This window comes from Poecilia formosa, unplaced genomic scaffold (genome assembly GCF_000485575.1).
Source record: "Poecilia formosa unplaced genomic scaffold, Poecilia_formosa-5.1.2 Scaffold135, whole genome shotgun sequence".
NCBI classification, from domain to species: Eukaryota; Metazoa; Chordata; class Actinopteri; order Cyprinodontiformes; family Poeciliidae; genus Poecilia; species Poecilia formosa.
In genome coordinates this window covers 652,580-667,041 of record NW_006800074.1, presented here as the reverse complement: position 1 = coordinate 667,041, position 14,462 = coordinate 652,580, and the positions used below count along the sequence as shown (strand labels likewise).

The 14,462-nt window shown below is 38.7% G+C and overlaps 2 protein-coding genes across 6 annotated transcripts in view; both read right to left on the bottom strand.

Moving 5' to 3' along the window:
- Positions 1–489: 489 nt before the first annotated feature.
- rbm39b (RNA binding motif protein 39b) lies at positions 490–6,165 on the bottom strand. Its single transcript, XM_007562307.2, has 15 exons — positions 5,931–6,165; positions 5,273–5,330; positions 3,851–3,900; positions 3,488–3,685; positions 3,260–3,313; positions 2,975–3,092; positions 2,730–2,882; positions 2,409–2,546; positions 2,261–2,326; positions 1,984–2,188; positions 1,806–1,892; positions 1,625–1,718; positions 1,342–1,447; positions 1,182–1,260; positions 490–1,103 (listed from the first exon to the last, which is right to left on the bottom strand). The coding sequence occupies exons 2-15, from the start codon at positions 5,321–5,323 to the stop codon at positions 1,003–1,005; spliced, it is 1,500 nt and encodes a 499-aa protein (XP_007562369.1). The 5' UTR covers positions 5,324–5,330; positions 5,931–6,165; the 3' UTR covers positions 490–1,002.
- Positions 6,166–6,599: 434 nt separating this feature from the next.
- The window catches only part of slc12a5b (solute carrier family 12 member 5b), a 31,300-nt gene continuing 23,437 nt past the window's right edge, over positions 6,600–14,462 (bottom strand). For 3 of the 5 annotated variants that reach the window (XM_016676554.1, XM_016676555.1, XM_016676553.1), the window contains one exon: positions 10,708–14,358. In XM_016676554.1, the coding sequence (XP_016532040.1) occupies positions 14,267–14,358 (92 nt within the window). In that variant the 3' untranslated portion in view covers positions 10,708–14,266. Of the gene's footprint in view, positions 8,476–10,707; positions 14,359–14,462 lie in introns of those variants that run through there. The other 2 variants (XR_001663367.1, XM_016676556.1) reach the window with 2 other exon arrangements.

Sequence of the window (14,462 nt, the reverse complement as noted above, 5' to 3'; positions counted from 1 at the left end):
GATTCATGCTATATTAATTATTTGCATTTTTCAAGTTTATTACGATCCTGCTGATAAAGTTGCAACAATGTTAAGAATTTAAAGAGTGCTTGGCTGTTTAGTGTTACATTTTTTGGCCATGTTAAGAAGTTTCCTAATAATTCTGCACACCTTGATACAGTGTTGATCTCGTTAGGCCACATCCTCCCTCTTGGCACATCACCTGTTAGGTTTAAATCCATTAAGTATGCAAAGTTTAGCCTGGGTTTAGAAACTGCCTAAAAATATGGTAAAAAAAAAAAAAGAACTTGATAATTATGTGCTGTGATTTACAATATTAGTGTAAATGAAGTGTGTTTTACACTCACACCATGCAATTAGTATATCAGCAATACATTTGTGAACATTTTATCTATAGGTAAATTTCAAATTTTTGCTAATTCACTTACCATGCATGGATAAAATGTGAGTTCCTGGTGTCCTCAGTAAAAAGAAAACCATAGGCTCCAATGCTGCTATTAAGACTTTAATCACAAATTGAACCTGGCCTGACAAACTCAAATGGGAACCAAAGAATGAACTGAGGTTTGCCAGATTTATTGGAAGCCTTCATACAAAAGAAATTATGGCTGTATAAAGTTACAAAGGATTACAATTGACATCAATATACTTTCAGCATTTTAGGTCAATTAACCCAACAGTATTCTGTAACTTCAAGGTAATGAATCTAAAACGGCTGAGTTTAATGAGCAGATAAGACAATATTTAAAAATGTACAGACCAATAGATATCTGCAGATTACTTTTCAGTGGTAGTTTACAACACAAACCACAAAATCTGAAAAGCAACTTCAAAAAAAGGGGGAAAAAAAACAAAACAAACAAAAAAAAAAAACCTTGATAAATGTGAGGCCACTTCATCAGTACACAGCCAACTAAATTCCAATGGATCTTTGCTTCAATTGAGATTTTTATGAAATGCAAACAAATTTATTTACACAGATTTTCCAAAACATGTCTCAGACTATCGACGTGAAGGCATTAGAAGCTGCTTCGCCGTTACTGAATCTGGGAAAAGGTTGTGGTAGGTTGGTAAAGGAACATAAGCAGCCGTTATCATTTTACCTGGAAGGGGAGGGAAAAAAAACTGTCATTCATAGGTTACAAGTCTCCATTTACTGCTGCAGCAGCTACTTAACATACCTGCAAACCAGCGTCCATGAAGTGCATTTACTGTTGCCATTGCTGCAGGTATTGAGGGACACTTCACATACACATTACCCTGTGCACAAAAGAGACAAATGATTAAAATATGAAAGATTGCTGTAGACTATAGAACATTGCTGGATGACTACAAATTTACCTGAGGAGAGTTCCTATCAACATAGATGTGAACGACTCCCCCGTGCTTGTTGCATTCGTCAATCACATCGTCTTGGATTTCAGAGGCCCAGTTAGGATCATTTTCTCTAATAGGAAAAAAAAAATAAAGTATATCGTGCCAGGTGATATACATGGTGATAGTCATGTTTTTTTACTCCTTTGCTACCAAAAATATTTCACAAAGTGACTTAATACATAATAAAACAGAAGGACACAACAGCAACTAAACACTTAAAGGAAACTTGAGAAGAAACTGTTCTTACGCCTGCGGGTTAAACAGGTTGGACAGCTGCAGACAGTGTGTGGCCAGCGGCTGTGATGGGAGGTTCAAGGCTTGGCTTGGTGCAGGAGTAGGAACTATGAGAAGAATACAGATCTGTTGTTAAAATTTGCATGGTGAGGTAAGGCTGAGGGAAGGGTGGGGTTACTTTTTTTGCTATTCACCTGCTGGAGGAGGTATGCCCCCAAAAGGTATGGATCCAGTCATCTGCAGAGCCTGCTGAGCAGCAGGGGGGATTTTCAAGCCAGTTCCTATGGAGGAAGAGGAACATTTTACAACTTTAATATGAAAATTGATTCATAACTAAGCCTGAAAACAAACACATCGGCATGTGTGACAAACCTTCTGCCAGCCGAGCCATGAGTTGCAGACGGCCTGTTGTGCCAAGGTCGATGCCGGTCCTCTCCAGCTCATCGTTGTCCAGGAAAGAGCTAGCCGTGGAAGAATCTGAACGTTCTGTGACGTGTCCCACCTTCATGGGACGTCCTGCCAGCTCAAACCCGTTCAACTGCTCCAACGCCTTCTTTGCGCACTCTGCATCTGCAAACTTCAGAGAATAAAGAGTCTAAAGACTGCAGCTGGCAGAGAACATTGGTTCTAACAGCAAAGCTTCAGTTACCGATATGAAACCATATCCTTTGGATCTCCCAGTCTCACTGTCCATCATGAGTTGGATTCCTTCAATCTACGAAAACCCAACAGGAAAAGATGAATATCAAAGCACATGAAATGAACATGCACCGTGAAACATAAATCATCTTTCTAACCTTTCCAAAAGGTTCAAAAATCCCTCGCAGCATTTCTTCAGTGATGTTAAAATGCAGTGAACCCACATAAAGTCTCATTGGACCTGCACTGCCCTTCTGTAGGTTATTGGCTGCAGCAGCAGCTCTATTTTTCTCTGCCTGGAAATAAATGAACACAATTTAATTAAACTGAAAAGAAATTATACAATAAATACTGTTTCCTTAATAATGTTACATCACATAAAGTTAATTTGTTTAACTTCTAGCGAAGCATTTACCAACATTTGATATCAGACTAATGTCTCTAAAGCATCTGCGTTTGGTGGTTTGAGCTGAACTGACCTGAGATGCCTGGACAATGATGGGCACACCTAAAAGCCTCTGACCAGTTAGTCCAATTGCCAGAGGTACAGAAGACGACTCCACAAACTCTATGTATGCAATACCCTTTGACCTCCGAGAGTTTCTATCAGAGATGATTCTCACATCTCTGACCTGCAGTTAAGTGAGAAGAAAAAAAAAAAAAGACATAAGATAATTTCCAAATTAAAGCTGATCAGTCAGAAAATGTATCTAACGGAGCCGACCTTTCCAACAGCTGAGAAGAAATCCTCCAGGTCACGAGCTCTGATTCTAGCAGCAAGCTGCATGCAGAAAACTGTGCGGGCATCTCTTTCCTCTGGTGTCAGATTGTCGATCGGTTGCCTTGACAGAAAGAAAAATGGTCAAATACAATTCTACTGAAAGTCCAACAACATGCTCATAAAATATCTGCTTAAAACAAAGTCTCTGATGTCAAACATGAGAACAGGAAAAGCGTTTGACTTTCATACCCAAGCATGAAAACAAGCTGAACTGTTTGCTGAACTTACCTAACAGGACTCTTTTCTTTTTTGAAGGGACTTCGACTTCTGGAACGTTTTCGACTAAAATAATGAACAGAAAAAGATAAATAAAAAAAAAAAAAGGGTCAGTTTTTATTTTGAATGTTAACACTTTAAACGCCGTCTCTCTAACCATCCTATCAAACATAGAGTTCCCAGAACATTTTTGTTCTGGCTGAGTGAATGTGTCACTTTAAGAGTTGATGAGCTACATACATGGGGCTCTTGCGTGCTTTGTAGCGCCCAGCCCGATCCCTGCTTCTGGAGCCGCTGCGATGGCGCTCCCTGCTGCGGCTGCGCTTTTTATCTCTGCTCCTGCTTCTTTTCTTGCTCTTCTTCCTGTCTTTGCTCCTGCTACGGCTTTTCTTCTTCTTTGAGCCTGGACTACGGCTCCTACTCCGACTCCTTCTCTTCCTGAGGCACATCACAACCAGGAAGGAAGATTACCACAAGCAACATTTTTGTCAAGCGTGAAACTTTACTTGATCAAGATAATTTCAATGTATTAATATGGTGTGAATTACAACACTTTTTTTTTGTTTTTTGAAATTCTGTGAACGAGAAATGACCAACACTTACTTCTTGCCGTGTTCATCGTGTCCATTTGCATGATAGGACTTGTTCTCATCCTAAGCAAGGTTTATAGAAGAACATCATGAGGACGTAGATGAAACATTTCAAGTCGTCAAGGTAAAGGGGGTTGGGGGTGAGAAGAGAAAATGCAAAAATATATTTAATTAATAATAATTCATACTTTCTAACAAATCTGGACAGTTCTTCCACCACCCCAATACCTCCCTTTCCCCCCCTCATTATAAGGCTGGTCAGTACTTAATGCTACAATGAAAAAGTTAAAGGGATGTCCAACATATTAGCAGAGTTCAGGAAGCTTTGATAACTGTCAGGTCCTCTCCACCATCCCCCCCTCCCCTAGCAGGTCGTACCAATGCCACTATTTGTGCCTAAACACGTGACCACGCATGGCCCATGGCCACTAAAAGAGATCCTGTGTGGTTGGTGTCAGTCCAGTGATCTTCACCCATTTTCGTTCTTGGACTGTAAGAGCTCGATGCCACCTCTGTCACACATCTTGCCCTGAAGCAAACAGGGATTCACACTTCTTAGTAATACTGACGCCCAAAGAATAAATAAAAATGATCAAAAAAAGCCACCTTTTAACACTAAAATTATCTGAAGATTGCATGAATATTTACAATTGTTTGGCTTAAGAAAAACAACTACTGAAAATACAAGGTTTTCTTAAACAACAATTACACTAAATACGTTGTATTTTACAGTCATTTCACTAAAATGTCATGGTAATATGTTTTGTGTAGCATGCAATTAAATCAAGATGCTGAAAGAGGCAGTATTCATATTTACGAGAAAAATATTCATCTAAACCAACCAGCATAACTGGCATGATTAGGGGAATAAGTGCATTAAAAGTCCTAGTGCAATCAAGTAATCAAATATTGGAGGAAGTGCATACAAGTAAAAATATAAACATGTTCTCCACACAGTGAAATGTTATGAATATCCACAATTAAATGCACATTACAAAGGGGGGTGGGAGTCAACAAGCCAATTGTAAATCTGAATACTGCCTCCTTTGCTGGACAGATAAAGATGGGCTCAACAACCATTGGCTTTCACCTTGTTGGAACCGAATTGGGACTGGATGGTTCTAGGTTGAATCTCTTTTAGTCCTAAAGTGAACCACAGTACATCAGTATATGCGCAATAACTACCTTCCTTTATTTTCACAGTTCACAGTGGAATCAAAGATGAATTCATGGGAGTAGAGGTGAGATATCATTAGGGAAGTCTATAAAGAGAGATAGATGTGGATTTATTTATATTTCTGTATTGCGTTTTTAAATAACTCAATCACCAGACACAACATTCAAGTGAACTTCTTCATAACAACAAAAATTTAAGATCTAAGCAAAACAAGGACTAAAACAGTTTACAGGCCCATTTCTTCAACTCTCAACTCACCTTTCTGTAAGGCGCTTCCAGCATGGCCTCGACGTCAAAATCATCCGCCATTTCGATCCTGCAAATAAAAAAAAAAACAAACAAAAAAAACAAACAAATAAAAAACCGCTTCTGATAAAATAAAAACACCCAAACACACACGAAACGATTCAAGAAGGAGAGAGGTAGATGGTTTAGACATGATGGGTGCTCTTATAGTATGAAAAAAAAACATTTAGTTTTTCATTTACACATATATATTCAGATTAGTATCCGGATAATGGCGCCAATTGTGAAGCTACGCATAATAACTACGGTCTGCTAAAACGTTTAAACACTATTAAAACAAGCCACGCAGGGGTTTACGTCGCTTCAAGCTATTGCTAATTAGCTATAGCTTTAGCTATATATACCACTATATACCACTTTACCGTCAGTTTAATTCTAACCAAGGTTTTTAAAACTAAGCTTTAAGAAACAGACAAATGAGACTCTCGATAAACAGATAAACCAGTCAGCATAATAAATTAAAATACTCAACTACTTAGAAACGGTTACAGGGCCGCAGAATGCGTCTGGGTGGATAAAACAAGCGTTTTAGTTCAGGGTGCCAAAATGGCCACTCTGACTCGAAGCGTTTCCGCGGCAGCGAGCTGAATGTGGCAAACAATGACGTTACCGTCTGAAATGGAGGATATGCTGGGCCAAAGTCTGAATACCACGGCTAATATGCTGCTGACGAGATTGGCGTCGGCGGGTCTCCCCTTCTTAAACACAGACAGCAGCAGAGAAATAAGACGTTTTGAAGTTATGTAACCTTTTCTTTTTCCTCTTCTGCTGTTAGAAGCTACTCGAGGCAGGTCGTGGCTTTACGGTCTCCTTCCGTCTCCTTCGTCTTCTTCTTCTTCGATTGTTGCTTAGTGATGAAAAATTACACCGTTACTGCCACCTGCTGGTCCTAAGTATACCTTTAGTGTATATTTATGTCCTATCTAGAAGGGATTAAGCGTTCAGATCAACAGAGATTTTTTTTGTACTGCTATATCAAGTTGAAAGTTAAAGGACTTATTAATGGCTGCGTATTTTGTGAAAATCAGACTGAAGATTTGGATATTTTATCTGTAAGTTCGTTAAGACTTTTTGAAATGATATGTAGAACTGCAGTTCAAGAAAATCTATCTGCCCTCATTCATAGGAAAAAAATAAACACTAGGTGCTTTTATTTTGGAAAATGATTTGTAACGTAAAATTCCGATAAAACGCGGACGTTTGCATTTACTGAATGACAAAGAATGACAAATTTGAAGTGTTAAGTGGCATATGTTTGCAGTCTATTTTTCAAAGGTTTAAAATTAGCTTGTAGAGATAGAATCCAAATACATTTAACAAAAAGTCTTATGTATTTACTCTGCACTAGCCTACAACAAAGGGATGGCCAGATTTATATTGGTTTCCTTAGTTTTTAACTTCTACTATTAGTAATAGTTAAATCTGTACATTAAAAAAACATCATTCTATTTTTATTCATATTTTGTAATTCTTTTAGAATTAAAATTATATATTTAAAAATTATTATGAATTTTGGCAGAATTTTTTGGGGTATGTTGGGACTTAACTAAGCAATTGCATAACAAAATCGTATTCAGTACTTTATTAATTTTAGTGTTTGACAATACAATTACTTTTTGCAGGTAGCAGCTGACAGCTCTGTTTTTGTGGAGCATGAATTATATCAACAAAGTTACTGAAAAGTATTGCAAAAATAGAAATGACAACAAGAATTCTAGAGTGTATTGAATATAAACATGTATTTATTAATGAGATACACCAACACATTCTCACTCCAGTCACTTCAAAAGACCAAGTCAGGCACATTTATTTTCCATGTTATTGTCCATTAATTGAATGACAACTCTTTGCTGCTGCACATCTGTAGAATCCTCTGCAGTCGTTTTGTAGCTGAGTTTAAATGGTGCATCGTAATCTGGGGAAACTTCAAAAAACACCACATCATCAAAGCAGAGATCATCCGAGGGAGCTGCAAGGTATGGCAGCTTCAACACATAACCTGTCAGAATGCCCCCAAGTGCCGACAGTCCTATCGTGGAGAATAGAGCTGCAACCTGGAAGAGAGCCTGCTCCCTTGCAGTCCTTCCCAATCCTGGTTTTAAACCTGGTATCAGCATCTGCAGTTCTTGCAGTTTCGGGTCCCCCTCCACTGGAGCTCTGTGAGTAAAGATCTCATACAAACTTGGGCCGTAAACTTCCTCATCAGCCATCAGAATAGCGCATATCCCTGCTGCGCATGATATAAGTCCTGTTAGTCCGTGCAGATTGTGTATCCCACACTGATCCTGGATCCTGCAGCGTTGTGCTAAGAATGGGCTCAGGTACTTGTAGCCCAGCATGCAGGCAGTGCAGCCCATCATCCCTAGCACATATGCAGCTGCAGGTGATATCATCATATCCACAGACGCCCCAACTGTTACTCCCCCAGCCAGGGTCACGTTCTGAATATCTGCCATGGTGAGCTTTCCCTTTTTGTTCAGCATTGCAGACAGAGCGAATGCAGTCAGTGTGGAGGCGCTGAGGCCAATAAAGGTGTGCAGGATGGCTCTGTGCTGGTCATCCCCTTTAAGGGTCAGTGCTGAGTTGAATGAGGGCCAGAACACCCAGAGGAATAATGTGCCCATCAGAGAGAGAATGTCTGAGTGGTAGCTGGTGTTCTCCTTAGCATGACCCTCCCTTAAACCTGACCTGTACAGCACAAACGTCACACCCAGTCCAAAATAACAGGCAAAGAGATGGATGAGAATAGTCCCTCCTGCATCATTGATCCTCAGATACTTCAGGACGACCCACTCTGTGACCGCAAACACAGGCACCTCCAACAGAGTCATGACCAGCAGCTGCAGCGGGCTGGTCTTCCCCAGCACCGCTCCGAAAGAGATGAGGACCACAGCACAGGCAAATTCTGCATTTATGAGGTTGATAACTCCAAAGTGGATCTTCCCATCATGATAGAACTGGAAGTAGCCCTGCACCAGGATGGCCCACTGGATGGCAAAGGTAGCAGTCAGAAAGTTAAAAACCATCCCACCGAAGCCGTAGAGTCGGAAAAATGCCAGCAAACATCCAAAGCCGAGGAAAATCATGACCTGTATATCTGTGAAGAAGGGGTAGTCCTTGTACACGGCGTTGTGCATTGGATTTGTCTGATTGGTCTGAAAACGGGCATCGGCGTGCTCGTCATAGGTCACAAAGCCAAAGTAAATGACAACAAAAATCACCTGGGATACAAACAGGAAAACGGGTAATCTCACCCGAAGGTTGGTCGACTGCTTCTTCATCCTGGCAGCTGTCTGGTGCTATTAACAGTATTCGTTTTTGCTGCTTGCACTCTCTCTGTTTACACAAGATAGGTAAAAAAAAAACATTGGTCAACCCTGCCCTCAGTCAGACAATAACTGTACTGTTTTCTCTGCATGAAGAATGGAGCGCTGTGGACTTTGTCTGTCGTAATAAACAGTTCTGAAATGTCAGCAGTTTTTCTTCAGCTCTTTTTTCAGTATTTTATTACATTTATCTTTGAATTCCTGTTCCAAAGTAAATGTGGTGAAGTGGAACGTAAAAAGCAAACCCGTATCTGGCTGAATCATAATCTGCTCATCAAAAATGTGCCTCAATAATAATAAAAAAAATATTATCCTGGAATTCCTAGCAACATCTGTGTTACAGCAGCAGCCACAACACTTGCACTCTCTGTCCCCAGTGACAGACTTTATAATCAATGTCTATTTCTATGTAAAACCGTGGGAACTATTCAAGGAAGCTTATCACTGAAATGGGGGGAGGGGAAGCTGAGTTTGCAGTTTGCAGGCTCCTTCTTCTTATATTTGTTCCTAAAAGAAAACACTGGAGTGCCACAAATATTAAGAGACAGAGTGACTCTGCGTGTAACACTTAGCCTTGACCAAAAGGTCAAGGCTAAGTGAAAGATTTTTCAGTTTCTAATGCACACTGCCCTGCAAAAGTATTCACACATCTTAAACTTATTCACGTTTTTGCCACGTTGTAGCTAGATGTGAGGCGGCTGGATTTGGTTGAAAAAGTTTCATATTCCCTTTTGAAATTGCATTTTATTTTTGTATTGTAGCTTCTCAACTCTACCTTAAAACGATTTTGTTTCGATTTACTCTCAAATAATATACATATATATTTATTTTGCATAATTCCAAATTCTGTCCAAGGTTTTGACCAACATAATTCAAAGGAAAAACAATATAAACACCTCAAGGTGAAAAGTTTGACCTTTAGGCAGGGTCGCAACTACATATTATTCAGGTGGATATGAACACATAAATCGGCACCTCTCCCCGCTCAAACCATTATAATCGCTTTGGCTGTATGTCCACATGGTCCTGGATGGAAGAGCGTCACGTTAGACTTTTTGCAAATGACTGGTTTTCCTCCGACCTGCCTTGTGTTCTGCTTCACCCATCTTCCCATCAGCTCTGGCAAGCTGTGGGCTTGCTGAAGAAAAGCAAGCCCACAGCATTATACTGCCACCTCCATGGTCTAGTATGGAGATGGTGTTTTCAGAGAGAGCTGCAGTGCTAGTTTTCTGCAGGTTGCATTTTGCATGTAAGCCAAAAAGTAACATTTTGGTCTCATCTAAGCAGAGCATCTTTCTCTATGTTTGCATTGTCTTTCACATGCCTTGTGGAAAATTGGAAAGAAAGATTCTGAAGGTTTTTTCCCCAAAATATTTTCTTCTTGCCACTTCTTCACAAAAGCTGGATTTGTAAAGTGCACGTCTAATGTGGAGCTCTGCAGCTTCTCCACTGTTACCGTAGGTGTGGCTGCTTACCTGATTAACACACTCTTTGCTCGGCCTTTTCAGGGAAACAGCCATGTATTGTTGGGTTTTGTAGTTGAAAAAAAAAATCTCTGACATCTATACAGAACACATGTACACGACGGTGCACTTAAATAACTGCTGAAGGCAATTGGTTGCACTAGATTTTTTTTCAGGGGTTCTGTTCACAATCACGCACCATTTTGTGTTCGCATAAAATCCCAATAAAATACCGTGAAGTTCGTTACTGTCTGACAAAATGTGAAAAACCTCAAAGTTCACTTTTTAATAAAAGATTTCTTTTTATTGGACAATGAAGATTCTGATTCCTTGATTTGTATTCACAGTACAATTGTTACCTTTCTCCTGGAGCTAATGTCTGCATACGACCAAGAACAAAGAACAAAGTAAAGGGGATCAGCTTGGTCTCTCATCTTTGTCATGTACTGTTCATATCTCCTTCACAAGGTCAGTGGTAGTTTGAATCACAAGTTCATGCGAGGGGCAGAATTACCTTCAGACACTGTGTTGGACGTCTTCAGCAGACACAGCTTTCTTATTACTGAAAAACGTAAAATAAGCTCGCATCAGAAAAGAGTCCACATATTTCCAACTTTTATTAATTTTAAAATGTATTGCATTTTGTGCAGACATAAAAACAGTCCATTCAAACTATTATCTGTATCCAACTCCAAATGCTGTATAAAGCTGCAATAGTTTTAAACACATTCCTAACTTAAACCGTTCAACACTGTCAAGCGTAACGTTATGTTTTGTGTCTTTAAGATACCATTTACTGTAAAACAAACCCGGCATGCACAGTCTGCAAGAAGTGTAAAGTAGGAACCAGTATGTATCACCTGTAAAATAACATCCAGTACATGCGCAGGGGGTGTTGCTGCCCCCACCTTTATCAGTAACATAAAGCAAACACTTCTCTGTACAAACATTATTCAATAAAGCAATATATTACTGTATTAAGGATGAGGTAAGGTTTGCAAACTGTATGCTACCGTATAATACAGATGAGAGAAAATTAAAACACAAAGTGAGTCCTATACGAAAGGATTGGGTAATAGTAGACAGAGAGGGAAGTGGGCTTTCGTCATTAAACTTTAATCACAAAAGTCCGTCCATCTCATAAAGATAATCTATACATGTTCTGGGTATTGGAAACACTCTCTGACTTATGAGTTATGTGACACCAAGCGGTGAAACTGCTGACCAAAAACATACAGTAATGTAAATAACTTGGTATGCCCCATTAATATACAGTCTCTTATCAAGAAATTCCCACATGTTGATCGCTAATCTATTTCTTTGTCTGAAAAAGAAAATAATTAACTGCACTTAACAATTATTAAACTTGTTTTAGTCTAGGAACAAGAACAATAAGCAAAAATGTATATTCTGAAGAAAAAGTTAGGACACCCCAGCCATTTAACTGATGTTGCCTCCATCAGTGAGATGCTTCTTTTAGCTGTCTATCAGTCTCTGTCATCTGCCTGAGCCTCTGATATCAGTCTCCTCACTTTCCAGATGTTTGAGGGGTATGTTTGATGTACACTTTTCTTCAGGTCACAACATGTCAATAAGAAAAAGATCTGGGTTTGGACTAGGCTGAGGACTTTCTTCTTTTTAATTTTCAGCCATTCTTTAGTGGATATACTGCCATGTTTGCCTCACTTTTTTTCCCTCGCCAAGCACAGTAGCTTTCACGGTGGGTCATAAGACGATGAACTGGCTGTCATTTACAAATAAATGAAACTTTAATACCAATGATATTCTTCCCTTGACTGTTCAACTAAAATAAAACTTTGAAAACACACACGACCAAGAAGCTCTCCGTAAAATCTAAGCAGCTAAACAGTTTTCTCACTAGGAGTCAGAAATGTGGATAAACACTGACCTCCAGTGGTGTAAATTATACAGATGAAGTTCTCCAAAGGGAACTTGACCGCTTGTTCGCAGTTTAGTTTAATGGCAATACTGTTAGAAAAACAATATATAGACAAATAAAACACTAAGATATTTATTTTAGTTAAAAATGTAAAAAATAAACAAAAACACTAAATAACACATTCTAACAGGAAAGGAGCAGCCTATTTGGAAAGCATGTTGGTAATATCATGATCTGGGCCTCTTTAGCTGCATCAGAACTGTACAACAATGTAAATGTTAATAAAACTATGGTTAAAGCAATCCACCAGCAATAACATCAGATCCATGAATGCAAAAGCTTTTTAACCAAAATGTGAAAAAAAGAAAAAAAAAAGAAAAAAAAAAGAAATAATGAAGTTTTAGATAAGCCAAGTGAAAGTCCTCAACTTAGTCAAATCAAGAGCTTAAAAATCAAAGCTATTTTATACAGAATAAACTAAAATTCAAACACTTTGATTTGAAGTTGTTGCTACATAGGGAGGGTGTGAATAAATCTAAGGATTCCATTTTTTCCTTCCTCATTTATCTAAATGAATAAAATATAAATTATGACATGTAGATATTTTAGGCCTAAATCTCCTCCACAGTTATCTGATGAAGTTTGATGCCAAAGGTAAACAAATCTTTGTGGTTTACCATTTTAGCCGGTCTGTAAAAGCTAATGCAATGTAAACTAAACATAAAAACATAAAATAAGCTGGAGAATTAAATAAATCATGAAAACATATACACCCTTGTAGTTTCTGATTAACAAAGTCATGTCAAAATTGTAGCAGTCACCCTCTGAAATTCATTTTTACTACATTTCACCATGTTTGTGTTTGTTTTTCGCAGGTTTTGTGCAGCTGTGAGTTAGTGAGTGACCTTTAGTCAACAGGGTTACCTTTGAACAGATGTTTCTGCATGTTTCAGCTCTACATGTCAGAAATTCTCAGAAATGCAGCTTGTGAAATAAGCTAATAAAAAAGTGCCAGACCATTTCTCCATCGCAATCTCATTTAGGACTAAATTGCACCTGTAAACATGTTTCTAAACCACATATATTGCTGTCCCTCTCAATTAAGAGGGTTTTTTTTTTTAACGGTTTTTAAATTTGGATCTAATGCAAAGTTGTTCCTCTAACATTTAATAGTTACACAGTGTGCCTGTAGAATGAGGGCCAGGTTTAATCAGACCACAAAGTTGACCAATAAAAACTGACGGAGGTCTTTGCGAAGGAGTGAGACGCTTTGTCTATTTAGCGCTGCAAAGCTTGACCAATTTATGAAGTCAAGCTGCAACAGATTCAGCTGACATGCACAACCCTGCCTTTCGAAAAAAGAAAAACAACGTCTGAATAAGAGCATTAGTATAAAGAATTTGTCTTTAAAAATAAGCTAGCTTGTGGATATTTTAGATAAAAATGTCTCTGACACAGCAGAAAGCAAATACATTGTGATGAAGCTCATTGCTTTCTATTCTGTAATGTCATCTACAGTATTGTGATATTGCTCTTCCAAAAGAGACGCCATCTAGAACTTTTACTTTTTCCACAGACAATTGTTCAATTATTTATTTAAAAATATTTTCATACATACTTGAATACTAATTCTACAATTTTGCTAGGTGGTTAACAATTCAAAAGAATGCAAAAATGACCAGATTTACGGCCATGATTTCTATAAGATATTTTTTTCTTAGATCTAAAGCTCTATCAAATTTTCTAAACATGAATTTGAACAAATGCAATTTGAATGAATGCTATTTCTTTGTGTTAAAATAACAAAGAACCCACCCTTAGATGCCTTTACACACTAGTTTTATCTAAATGAACACAGAATAGTTGCCTCCATCCATTCAATCATTTAAATTACCTCTTGGGTGTTGTCATTCATACAGTCACGGACAAAAACCAAGATGGTTTAGGATGAACAAACTCTCAAATAGCACAGATGTCAAATGACAGATCAAAGACAAAAAGGAATATATTTTTTCCTACAGATGAGCAGGAAAAATCCAGAATAAATCAGAAAGTTCTTCCAAAACGTTATCAGGTGAAGTGAGCTCAGATGGTTTGGAGGTAATGGATGGAGTTAGGTCATGGGTCGACGCTCCCGGAAACGCTGCAGTCTGGTTGCCAGGTGAGTGAACAGGCGATGGGCTGGAGGGAGGATTTTCCTGGAATCACAGAGAAGCAGAAGAACTCACAAGTTCTTTTAGATGCTATTTTAAGCCTCTCAGGAGTAGATGGTGATGACTTCTCGCCCGCCTCCTCGCACTAGGAGAACCCTGTTGAGACCTTCAGTGAGAACCTCAAGGAACTCCATATCTGAGAGACACTCCAAGTGAAGGATTATCACATGAAATAATATGAAGTCTACGCTGTTTTTGTCTAATGCTTAATTTGAGCACACGGAATAAAATGAAGGATAC